The sequence below is a fragment of the Stenella coeruleoalba genome (genome assembly GCF_951394435.1).
Source record: "Stenella coeruleoalba genome assembly, chromosome: 19".
Lineage (NCBI taxonomy): Eukaryota > Metazoa > Chordata > Mammalia > Artiodactyla > Delphinidae > Stenella > Stenella coeruleoalba.
In genome coordinates, this window is record NC_137165.1 from 53,946,261 (window position 1) to 53,957,294 (window position 11,034).

Below are 11,034 nucleotides of genomic sequence, written 5' to 3' on the forward strand. Positions count from 1 at the left end.
CTCGCTGCAACTAGAGAAAGCCTGCGTGTCGCAACGAAGACCCAAGGCAGCCAAAAGTAAATAAACAAACCCCAAACCAAATCAATTCAAAAATGGGCAAAGGACTTGAATAGATATTTCTCCAAAGAAGAGACACAAATGGCCAAGAAGCACATGAAAAGATGCTTGACATCGTTAGTCATTAGAGAAATGCAAATCAAAACCACAATGAAAAAGAAAACAACAAAAAAAAACCCAATGAGATACCACTTCACACCCACTAGGATGCCTATAATTTTCAAAAACGGAAAATAACAAGTATTTGCAAGGATGTAGAAAAACTGGAACCCCCAATACATTGCTGGTGGGACTATAAAATGGTGCAATCACTGAGGAAGAGTTTGGTGGCTCCTCAGAAAGGTAAACATAGCATTACCATGTGACCCAGCAAACCTACTCCTAGGCAGACACCCAAAAGAATTGAAAGCAGCGACTCAAACAGCTACTTGTACACCCATGTTCACAGCAGCGTTAGTCACAATAGCCAAAAAGGTGGAAACAATTCATGTCCATCAGCAGATGAATGGATAAACAAAATGTGGTCTATACATACAACGGAATATTATTCAGCCATGAAAAGGAAGGAAATTCTGACACATGCTACAACATGGATGGACCTTGGAAGTATTACGCTTAATGCAATAAGTCAGACACATAAGGATTTTGTGTGTGTGTGTGTGTGTGTGTGTGTGTGTGTTATGATTCCACTTACATAAGAATAGGCAAATTTATAGACACAGAAAGTAGATTAGATATTGCCAGAGTCTGAGGAAGGGGGAATTGGAGCTTAATGTTTAATGGGTAAGTTGTTTCTGTTTGGGATAATGAAAAAGTACTGGAAATGGATAGCAGTGATGGTTACACAACATTGTGAATGTACTTAAAGACACTGAAATGTACACTTAAAAATGGTTAGAATGGGAAATTTTATGTTGTGTATACTTTACCACATTTTTTTAAAGGCCGCCTTTGTCACATACCCAGTTCTTTGTTACACTTTTGGGTCTGTTTGTTGGGTTTTCAATTCTGTCTCATTGATGGGTCTGCTCCTTATCAATACCATAACCTTTTAATTGCTAGAGCTTTAAAATATGTTTTAATATCTGATAGAGCAAATGCCTCCATAATCATTTGCTTTTTATATCTTATTAGCTATTCTTATGCATTTATTTTCCATATAATACTTCAGAATCATTTTGTTAAAATCCACCTCTCCTTCTCTCATAAAAGCCCCATTGGAGTATTGTCTGGAATTACATGACTTTTCTAGATTAACTGGGAAAGAGTGAACATTATAGGGCTCCCCAACAGGAATGTGGCTTTTCCCTCCATTTTTAAGTCTTCTTTTGTGACCTTCAATACAATTTTATAGTTTTCTTTAGTCAATCTCCTTCTGTTTCTTCCTTTTTTCTTTTAGATGTGATTTTTTTTTTTGAGGTATAATTGACATATACTCCTTGTGTTTCACGTGTGGATAACTCCTGTGTAGTTTGTATGTTTTCTTCTACAACCAGAGCATGTCACCTCCTCCAGGAAGCCTTACCTGACTTGCCCCACCTCAAACCAGTCACCTGGTCCTAGCCTTTAAACCAGGCCCCCTCCCCTCAGCAGCTCTCCTCCTGGGTAGGTGTGCAGTAGTCATGAAACTCATAAAGGGGAGAGGAGAATCCCTTCAGTGAGCACCTAGTATCTGCCAGGCACCTGACCCGCCATTTCCATGTAATTGCATTAATCCTCAGGACAATGCTATAGGCTGGACTCCCATTCCCATTTTACAGATGAGGAAATGGAGGCTCAGAAGGAGGAGTAGACTGCCTGAGGTTATCAGAGCCAGGTCCCATGCATACACTCTGCCCCTCTTGGACTGGAAGGTCCCAAGGCCTTGACCCCCCCCCACCCCATAATGCCCACCCAGAACTCAGTAAGTCATGCACTAGGTGAGGCCAAGGGCCCAGGTGGGGACAGATGGCCAAGCCTTGGAAGGGGCCTCCCCACACCTACCCCTCTCACCCGTCAGGTGACTCCCCAGGGTCACACTGCCCTCACTGATTCACCCTGATACCTGGTAGGTGACGGTCCCAGCGTAATGCCGCACGGTGAAGATGGGAAGGGGCAGCTGGGGCTTGGTGTAGCGCGGGTGGTCGCCGTGGTGGTAGTGGCACTTCTGCAGGAAGGTGTGGTCCGTGGCCTGAGAAGAGGAAGAGCTTCTCAGGCCTTTGCAGGTGCCATTCCCCTGCTGGGACTGTGCTTCCCTCCCCTGCCCCCCAAAACCACACGCACTGAACAGAAGGTGAGCTTTGGTTTTGGTCCCCAAACTTCTCTTTCAGGAAGAGTCACTCCACATCTGAGTCCTTAGAAAGGGCACGGCTTCTATCCCAGGGACTATTTTGGACAATTGGCTCCCATTTGAGAAAAAACACAGCAGCCTTGTACACCTCAGTCAATAAGATTTGGCGGCTTAGAGGACCCTTGACGAAATCATTTAAAAGAAATGGGGCTAGGGGAACTTTAAGGCAGATTTAGCCATCACTCCTGGGAGTCTGGTCTCACAGTTACACGTGTTTCTGAACAAGTCTTTCAAAGATACTTTTAAAAAGCCATCCGGTAAGAGATTATTTTATAGTGCTAAGGAACTTATAACAACAAATACTTGGGGAAAGGCTCACAGCCCCTCATGGGGCCTGCACAGTCCCCACCACCCTGCCCCTCAGGCACAACTGTCCCCCTCTGCAGCGAGGACTCTTGGAGAAGTCGGGAATCTCACTCAGGATCACCCAGAGACAGGATTTGAAGCCAGTGTGGCCGCTGCTTTCCCAAGCTGTGCTGAGGGCCTGTGGGCAGGGTCCCAGGACCTCAGCACTTTATTGCTCCCCTGGGAGTTCCTGCTGGCTCTGGCCTGGCCACCAGGGCCCCCACTCCTTGTCCCCGACACTGGGGGCTCACCTGGGACAGCCATGTCTGGGCATCCAGGATACTCAGGAGGCTGTGGGGCTGGTCCACCAGGAGATCCAGGCAGGACTCCTGCGGAGGCTGGGGGATGGGCACCCAGGGCAACAACTCCCTCCGACACTCCTCCTGGGAACAGCCAGCATTTGGTTTACAGAGACCACCCATGTTCGTGGGGGGACCTCATCTGAGCCAGAGCAAGGATGGCCCTCCCACTTTACAGATGAGTAAACTGAGCCTCAGAAGGACTGAGACGGCCCATAGCAAGGGGGCTTTGGGGCGGAGCTCTCGGTGTAGTGCCTTCTCTTTACCAGGGATGGCCTCTGTTCTGGGATACAGCTGGGTGTCCCCCTGCCGCCTCCATGCCCAGCTCCCCATACCTCCTCCTGGGCCAGAAGCATCTGGCTGGAGAAGAGCTGCAGGCGCTCGCTGGCGAGGTTGTTGCACAGCTGCTCCAGGCCGTTGACCCGCAGTGCCTGGGGGGGCACGTGGGCAGTGAGGTGGGCACCCACACGAGGTGGGGGCACAGGGCAGCTGGTCGGGGGGCTAGCACACAGGCCTGGTTCCCTTCATCCCCCTCCCACAGCTGCCCCCGTTCTCCCCAGCACTAGGCGGGAGTGGTGCCCTAGGGCTGATGCTTCCTCCTCCAGCGACAAGTCCAAAGATCCTGGCACAGCATGCAGGCCGCCTCAGCCCAGTCCCAGCCTCGATCATGCTTCCTCCCTCCAACGACCCACACCCCTGCCTTCTGCCTTAGCACCACTGTGAGCCTTCGGGCCTCTGATCATAGCCATCCTGTGGTCTAGAAGACACCTCTTGCTACAGCCTAACTCGCTGGCTATCAGAATGCCACATCCTCGTAAGCAGAGCTCCAGGCTGCCGCCTCCAAGAAGCCTTCCAGCATCCCTCCTGTTGGAATTACAGGCTCCTTCCTCTGTGCCCCTCAGCACTTTCCTAGTAAGCCCAGCAGAGCCCCCGCTTCGTGTAGCTTTGCACAGAGTTTTGACATGTTCTAAAATACACACAAGAGCACGCATGTGCGTACATGCACGCACGCGCGCACACACACACACGGGCAACGGTCATCCCCTCCTCAGAGAGCGGATAGTCACCAAGGACACACTGGAGAGGAGGAGAGAGCAGGGGACTGGGCACAGCGCCCATCCAAGGACTGAGGTGGGGGCCACCTCCTCTTGCTCTCGCCCCTCCTCCCTGCCTTGAGGAAACAGGATGTTCTGGAAAGGGGTGAAGAGCTTATGAAAAACTCAGTGTGATTTGGGGGATTCCCTCTCTTCCCTCTCCTCTGGGTACACAGCAGGCGAGGCTGACCCATCCGAGGGTCTTTCATCGTCTTAAGGGCTCCTGTGAGACTCTGCAAGGCCAAGCAGGCAGAACTCTCCAGAGCCGACGGCAGGGCTGGACAGGGCAGGTGGCTGTACCTATGGAGCACGCAGCTGTCTCGTGGACCATCTTACGGTCAGAAAGGCAGGCAGCGCACGAGCGCCCCCACAAAGGGAAGCTGCTGGGGTCCCCAGAAATAACCAGGATGAGGTGGGCACCCCGTCCTGGGCCCCGCCCCCAGGGGTGACCTCAAAGCCGTAGACGTCGACGACAGTGACAGTGACCACGCTGCCTCCCTCCCCGGGGGGCGCCAGCCGCACATTGGTTCTCTTCAGAAGCCAGGTGAAGAGCCGCGAGTACAGGGCCTTGGCCAGGGCGTCCCTGTGGGCATGGGGAGTGAGCCTCGTGCCGCAGGGGCCGGGCCTGCTCACAGCTCTCTCCTGTCCCCAGGGCCACCTGGCGCTGATGGCACTTTCCACGGGCAGGGATCTCGAGACCCGGCCATAGGGCGTCTCCTGAGGGCAGAGGATGTGCGTGTGGTACGTCAGGCCCAAGGCCCACACTCGTGCTCCCCAAGCCTTCGGGTGGACTGGTCAGGCCCCCGCCTCCCCAGGACCCCCGAGCTCACCATGACCCTCCTGGTGACAGCCCCCTCCAGGCGCTCGGGCGGCACCCGCAGCAACCGGGCTGCTGTGTGGATCTCAGCCCAGCTGGACACGGCAGCCACCTCCTGTGACTCCCTCTGGACAGGCGGGAGGGGGCAGGGAGAGCTCTGCTTGTGGACTGGCTGCTTCCCATGGGGCAGGGGCAGGGCCTTGCTTTGCCTGGCAAGGTGCCCTGTTGCCCAAAGGTAGATCTGGGCAGGTAGGAGCTGGCTCCGGAGTCTGAGGGCCTGAGTGTGAATCCTGACTTTACCTCTCCACTAACTGGCGGCCCTGACAAGCCTCTTTCCTTCTCCGAGTCTCCACTGTCTTATTGTTAAAGGCGGAACAATTTTTATGTGATGGTGTTCTCAGGAGCAATGAATTAGAAAATATATGCAGGGAATTCCTCAGCGGTCCAGCGGTTATAGGACTCGGCACGTTCACTGCCGGGGGCCCGGGTTCAATCCCTGGTCAGGGAACTAAGATCCCGCAAGCTGCGCGGTGTGGCCAAAAAAAAAGAAAATATATGTAGAGTGATCTACACAGTGCCAGGTACATAATAGCTGCTCAATTAATGCCAAGCATCCTCCTTAGGGTGGCACTTTAGTGGGACAGGATCGGTATAGATGCAGAAGACCCCGGTTTCAGTTTTCTCATCTGTATGGTGGGAGTTCATCTGCTTTCGGGGGCAGTGGTGAGGCCCTGATGGTGGCCCAGGGCCTTACTGTCTCCTACACACAAGTGTTCGGCATTGTTATTTCTGCCCTCGTGATGACGCAAACAAGCCGCCACCAACCTAGTGTCTCAGAGGGAGCTCACCTCTGAGGAGGAGAAGCAGATGTTGCCCAGCTGCAGGACAGAAGCCAGCACAGCCCAGACGGCAGTCAGCTCCTCGGTGCCCAAGCCCAGCACCTGCAGGGCCTTCACCAGTCCTGTGAAGTCCTGGGCGTCCTCCTTGCCCCGGAGCCTGCAGGCCCGGCCCTGCAGAGCACAGCAGGGGTGAGGGGTGAGGAGTCTGGCCGCCCGCAGCTTCCCTCTCCTCAGACCCTCCCCTGGGCAGTCCCCGTGGTCCAGCACCGAGGGGGCCTTCCCCCACCTGGTTGAGGTAGTGGTAGGTCTCCGGCCCCTGTAGGGAGAGCCGTTCCCGTGCCATGGGGTCCAGCCCCGCCAGCAGCTCATAGAAAACATGGAAGCTCCGCTCAGCCTGGGCCTCAGGGGAGAAGGACTGGCTTAGGGGGAGCAACGGCCTGGTCCTGTGCCCCAGGGGAGCAAGGACAAGTCCTGGGGAAGGCAGGCTTGGGGGCTGAGGGACCACAGCCGCTCGCAGCGGCCCCTCCCTCTTTCCCACTCTGGGAGCAGCGGGCCAGGTCATACCTGAAACACCACCCTCGAGGTCTCAAGCAGGTAATGTGACACAGAGGCTCCCAGGATGACCCCTCTGTGGACACAGGACACTGAGTGAGGGACCCACCGTGGGCTGGACCCAAGGGCAGCAGCCTCAGCTTCCCAGTAAGGGAAACTGATCCTGGGTGACCCCGCCCACCTGGACCCCCGTCACTCACTGCTGCAGGCAGAGGCCTAAGACCTGGCCAAAGCGGCTGGCGTTGGAGTTGAGGACTGTCTTGGCGTGGCCAAAGCTGCTGAGCATGGGCAGCACGTCGTCCAGCTGGATGGGGGAGGGGCATTCAAGTACCCCTGGGAGCAGCAGTGGTGCCCACTGATCAGGTATCCCGGCCGAGGACACTATGTACCTGGCAGCTCTGTTGGTCCATGGAGGGGTCAGTCACCCCAGCCCTCCCTGTCCCCGCAGTAGGCAATGCCTCAGGCTGACCCTGAGGGGAAGCCAGAGGCCTGAAGACTACCCTTCTGGCCCAAAGGAGTAGCATGGTCCCTCTTGGATCCCTGGGAAATGGCGAGCTGCCCCTCACCCGACATCCTCTGTCCCTTGTCTGCCCCTGCTCCAGGCTGCTTAGGAACTGCATAATCTTTCTGGAAGCTTCTGTCTTCCCAGAGCCGCTGTGCCCACTGCAGGAGGGAGAGGCTGGCAGGGTCTCCAGGAAGGGGCACATAGGACAATCCCATCGAGCCCGAAAGTGGGGATATGCCCACCTGGAAGTGATACCTGCCCTAAAGGAGACTCCCAGAAATGCAGAAACATAGACCTGGGGCATAGAGACCAAACAGAAAAAAGTCCCCAAGATGCCTCGTTCAAGGGGCACAGTCTCAGGAAGTCCAGAGCTGTTGCCCAGCAGTGGACCAGACAGGCAGTTTCAAATGCAGACCTCACATCCCCTTCCTCCTGGCCTTCAGCGCGGCCTGAAGGTTCAGCCAAGCAGGGCAGCCACCACTCACCCCAGGAGGATGCAGGTGCCCTGCCCGGTGCTCTGAGACAGGCTATAGGCTGCTGCCACGATGGCAAAGATGTGTCTGGGGGTGGAGGGTGGAAGCAGATGAGAAGGTTACCAGAGATGGGCATCTGGGGCCTCCTGGGCGTAGGCAGGTCGTGCCTGCCATGCCCTGGACCTCAGTCAATGGGACATGCTGGGGGTGAGCAGAGGGCTGGTGGGGCAAATTCACGTACGGGGTGGTGTTAGGGGTCTTCCTAGGGTGGTAGCTGGCCAGGACCTCAGGTGAGAAGAGAGGCAGGGGCCGGCGGGGGTTCAGAGCGAGCAGGAGGGGCCCCCCAAAGGTCTGGGAGGAAAGTGGAAGCTCTCATCAGAACATGGAGGGAGCAGGTGATGCAAATAGAGTGGAGCTCTGATGCCCCCGGCCCCTCCCCGCTCTGCAGGACCCCAGAGAGGGTTCAGCACCCAGCCCAGGGAGGAGAAAGGTGGAGGGGAAAGCTCTCCAGGGGTGCCCGGAGGGCCCTCTGATCCCTGAGGAAAGGGAATCCCGGCCCACCATCCCCTCTTGGGTCCCCCGTACATAGATCCGGCCCAGGTAAAACCTCTTCTTGAGACACAGCAGCACGGAGCTGTCGCACACCGGCCTGTAGGGAAGCAGGGTGGAGAAGCAGGGAGTTGGGGGCAGAAGATCCTGGGTTAGCGCTGCCACTGGCTGCAGAGACACTTCCACCAAGTCATGCACCCTCTCCGAGCTGGTCCATACTACAGGGGTCCGGCTGCTAAGCAAATTACCAGCGCCGTGGGCGCTACAAGCAGGACCAGGCTGCTGACCCAGAGGGAAGCTTCGTGCCAATTAGAGAAGGAAGGAGCACCTGATTCTCACCCCTCACCTGCCCCTTCCAACCAGACGACCTTGCATGGCAAAATCCCATGTAAGGATACAATTCATAAAAGAACGGGGGTAGGATGGGATACGAGCAAGTGTGACCCAGGCATGGCAGGTTTGGGACCGCGCCCGCTCACCGCAGCCGGGCCAGGTCCTCGGTGTCTTCCAGGCCTTCCCCGAGGCTCCTGTCCTCGGCGCCGGGAAAGGGCGGCGCCTCCAGGCCCGGCCCGAGGCTCAGCTCCAGGTCCTTCTCCAGCGCCTCCTCGGTCTCATCCTCCGGCTCCCATCGATCCCTCAGGAACCTGCAGGGGCTCGGGCTCCTCTCCCGCCGCAGGCGGGTCTCCAAGATGAGTCGGGGCAGCAGTGCTTCGGTGCCAAACCCAGGGTCCTCGCGGGGGTCCTCGCCCTGCGCCCAGTGCACCGGAGCCTCGGCTCCCAAGGTCTCCGGCTCTGCTTCGCTGCTGGAGCCTCTCTCGAGTGGGGGCTCGTCGGAGGGAGTCGGGCCGAGAGAGCCGTGGCGGCGCCCGGCCACCCCTTCTCCACTCGCCCTGCGCCCCTCACTGTCCCCTGAAGCCCCCGCACAAGACGAAAAGTGCCCCTCCCCAGCGGGGGCGTCCGCGGACGCTTCCTCTGAGCTCTGGCTGCTCGAGGTCCTCCCTGCCCTGTGGATCCTGGGGAACATGACCGCAAACTTGGGATCAGGAGTCGGGTCCGCGTCCTCAGAAGGGTCGTCGGGGGCTGGCCTTTCCGCAACCTGCGGGAAACTCGAGCCGCCAGCAGGGGGAGCCCTCGGTCGCCCGCCCAGCCCCTCTACGCCCGCCAGGCTCAGCACTAGACCGCGGCTCAGCCCCGACCCGCGGCCCCGCGCCTCGCCCGCCCGCGGCCGGAGCCGCAGCCACCGCAGGAGGCCCAGGCCCCGTGCCACCCGCAGGAGCCGGTCCTTGAGGCCCGAGCGGCAGGGACCCGCGGCCTGGGGAGCGGGCCCTGGCGGGGGCCTCGCGCGAAGCCTGCCGAGCGCCACCAGGGCGACCAGCGGCGCTGGGTCCCTGGACCCTTCTCCTCCAGCCCCCGCTTCGCTCACGCCCTCCTCCTCTTGCACCTTCCCCACCCCCTCTCCGACCTGTGTACGCTGACCCCGGGCGGTCGAGGCCTCGGCTCTAACGGCCTCGGGGCCCCTCGGCTCAGCCTCGGGCTGCACCCCACTGTTTCTCGCGTCCCGGGCCGGCCTGGGGTCTCGAGAAGCCCGCGAGCTCCGGGGAACGCACGCGCGGCTGCCCTCGAGGGGACTGGAGGCCGCGGCTTTACTGGCCGGGTCAGCCTCTTCGGCCTCAGTGGACCCGCTTGTCGTTCCTGGGGCTGCCCGTAGGCTCCGTCCAGGCCCGGCTCCCTCAAGGCTCAAGTCTGTGTCCGTCTCGGGATCCTCGGTCTCTCCCTGGGGCCTCGCCCCCGACGATCCTTCCGGGCTCCGGGGCCCGGCGGGGGGCTTGTCACCGCCTCTGCCGTCGCTGCCCAGGCCGTCGCTGCTCGGGCGTTCTCTCGGCGCCTCCAGCGCTGACTCCGGACCGGTTTGTGTGCTTCCCGAGCCCATGTCCGTTTGCTCCGAGTTGGGCCGCCGCTCTGGGGCCCCACCGCTCTGGCTGCCGCTCTCCAGGGCCTCGCGGGCTTCGCTGTCCGGGCAGAAGCTGGCCGCGTCTCCATCCGACGTGTCCCCATTGAGGCTGCGGGTCTCTTGGCGGCCCCGCTGAACCGAGCGTCCCCGCCCTTTTCCTCTTCTCCTGCGGCGGTCGCGCCCGCGTGTCCTTCCTCCTCCGAGGAGACTCTTCTCCTCCAGGCGTCTCCCACGGCCGTCCCCAGGCTTGTGGTTCTCCTTAGGCCCGCATCCCCGACGCCAAGCGCTGCCTCGTCTCCCCGCAGCCTCCGGTGGCGGCCCAGCCTCTGGCCGTCTGCAGTCGCCGTTCTCCTCTACGGTGGGCTTCCTGCGGCCACCGGGGGTCTCCTGGCCCCCCGCGGTGCAGGGCTCCAAGAGTGGTCTCGCCCCGTGGGCTTTACCGCGGCCCTGTCGGGGCTCCCGGCTGGGCGCGCTGTCGGCGCTGGCCGACCCGGATTCCTGCTCCCGGGAGGTCGGCCTCCCGGGTCCCTCCGGCCGCTGGGGCGTTTTGCCCTTGCTCCTGACCATGGTCTGTTTCCCGGCGTCTCCCTCCTGTCCTCTTCCCTAGGAGCTGGCTGCCCGCAGGTGCCCTCGGCAGCACATCACAGGTTGCGGCTACAGGCTCAATCTACCCGCCCCCGCATCTCCCGCTTTATGCGTGAGCATCAATAATGCAGGTGGCTGCGGGTCCTGACCTCCTCGGCCAACAATAGAGTGGAGGCCGCCCAGGAAAGAGGAGCTGCAACTGCGGACAAAGGCCGTGGACAGGGCAACCGTGCCACCTGGAGTTGCTGCCGGCCAGGTCAGCCTGGCACCACGCCAAATCGAGGGGGCCCATGCTCTGCTCCCGCCTCACTGCTTCTTCAGCAGGGCGTGAGGGGGTGCCAAAAGAACCGTCCTCCTCGTCCTGAGGTCTCTAGGGGAATCCACCCTCCTCCCCTGCATTGGCAGGCGGATTCTTAACCACTGCGCCACCAGGGAAGTCCAGGTTACCCATTTCTTGTATTGCCTTCAAGAGCTATCCACGCACAGAAAAGCAAGTATTCTTTTTCCCTTTGAGCACAGGTGGAAGCTTTTCTAGCTCATGGTTCTCCACTCTGCTTTTTCCAATCTAACAGATTAACTTGGAGATTTCATAATAGTACATAATGATCTTCTTTTTCTTTTCTTTTTACAACTGCATAA

At 58.7% G+C, this 11,034-nt stretch overlaps 1 protein-coding gene across 1 annotated transcript in view; it reads right to left on the reverse strand.

The window, feature by feature from the left end:
* MYO15B (myosin XVB) overlaps positions 1-10,377 on the reverse strand; it is a gene marked incomplete at its 5' end in the record, with an annotated part of 32,071 nt that extends 21,694 nt beyond the window's left edge. The window contains 15 exon segments of the mRNA XM_079905246.1: positions 2,102-2,227; positions 2,983-3,114; positions 3,366-3,461; positions 4,575-4,707; positions 4,783-4,841; positions 4,955-5,068; positions 5,790-5,951; positions 6,067-6,344; positions 6,347-6,408; positions 6,533-6,730; positions 6,822-6,995; positions 7,323-7,397; positions 7,552-7,661; positions 7,896-7,959; positions 8,339-10,377. Of these exon segments, the coding sequence (XP_079761372.1) occupies positions 2,102-2,227; positions 2,983-3,114; positions 3,366-3,461; positions 4,575-4,707; positions 4,783-4,841; positions 4,955-5,068; positions 5,790-5,951; positions 6,067-6,344; positions 6,347-6,408; positions 6,533-6,730; positions 6,822-6,995; positions 7,323-7,397; positions 7,552-7,661; positions 7,896-7,959; positions 8,339-10,377 (3,822 nt within the window).
* Positions 10,378-11,034: the final 657 nt, after the last annotated feature.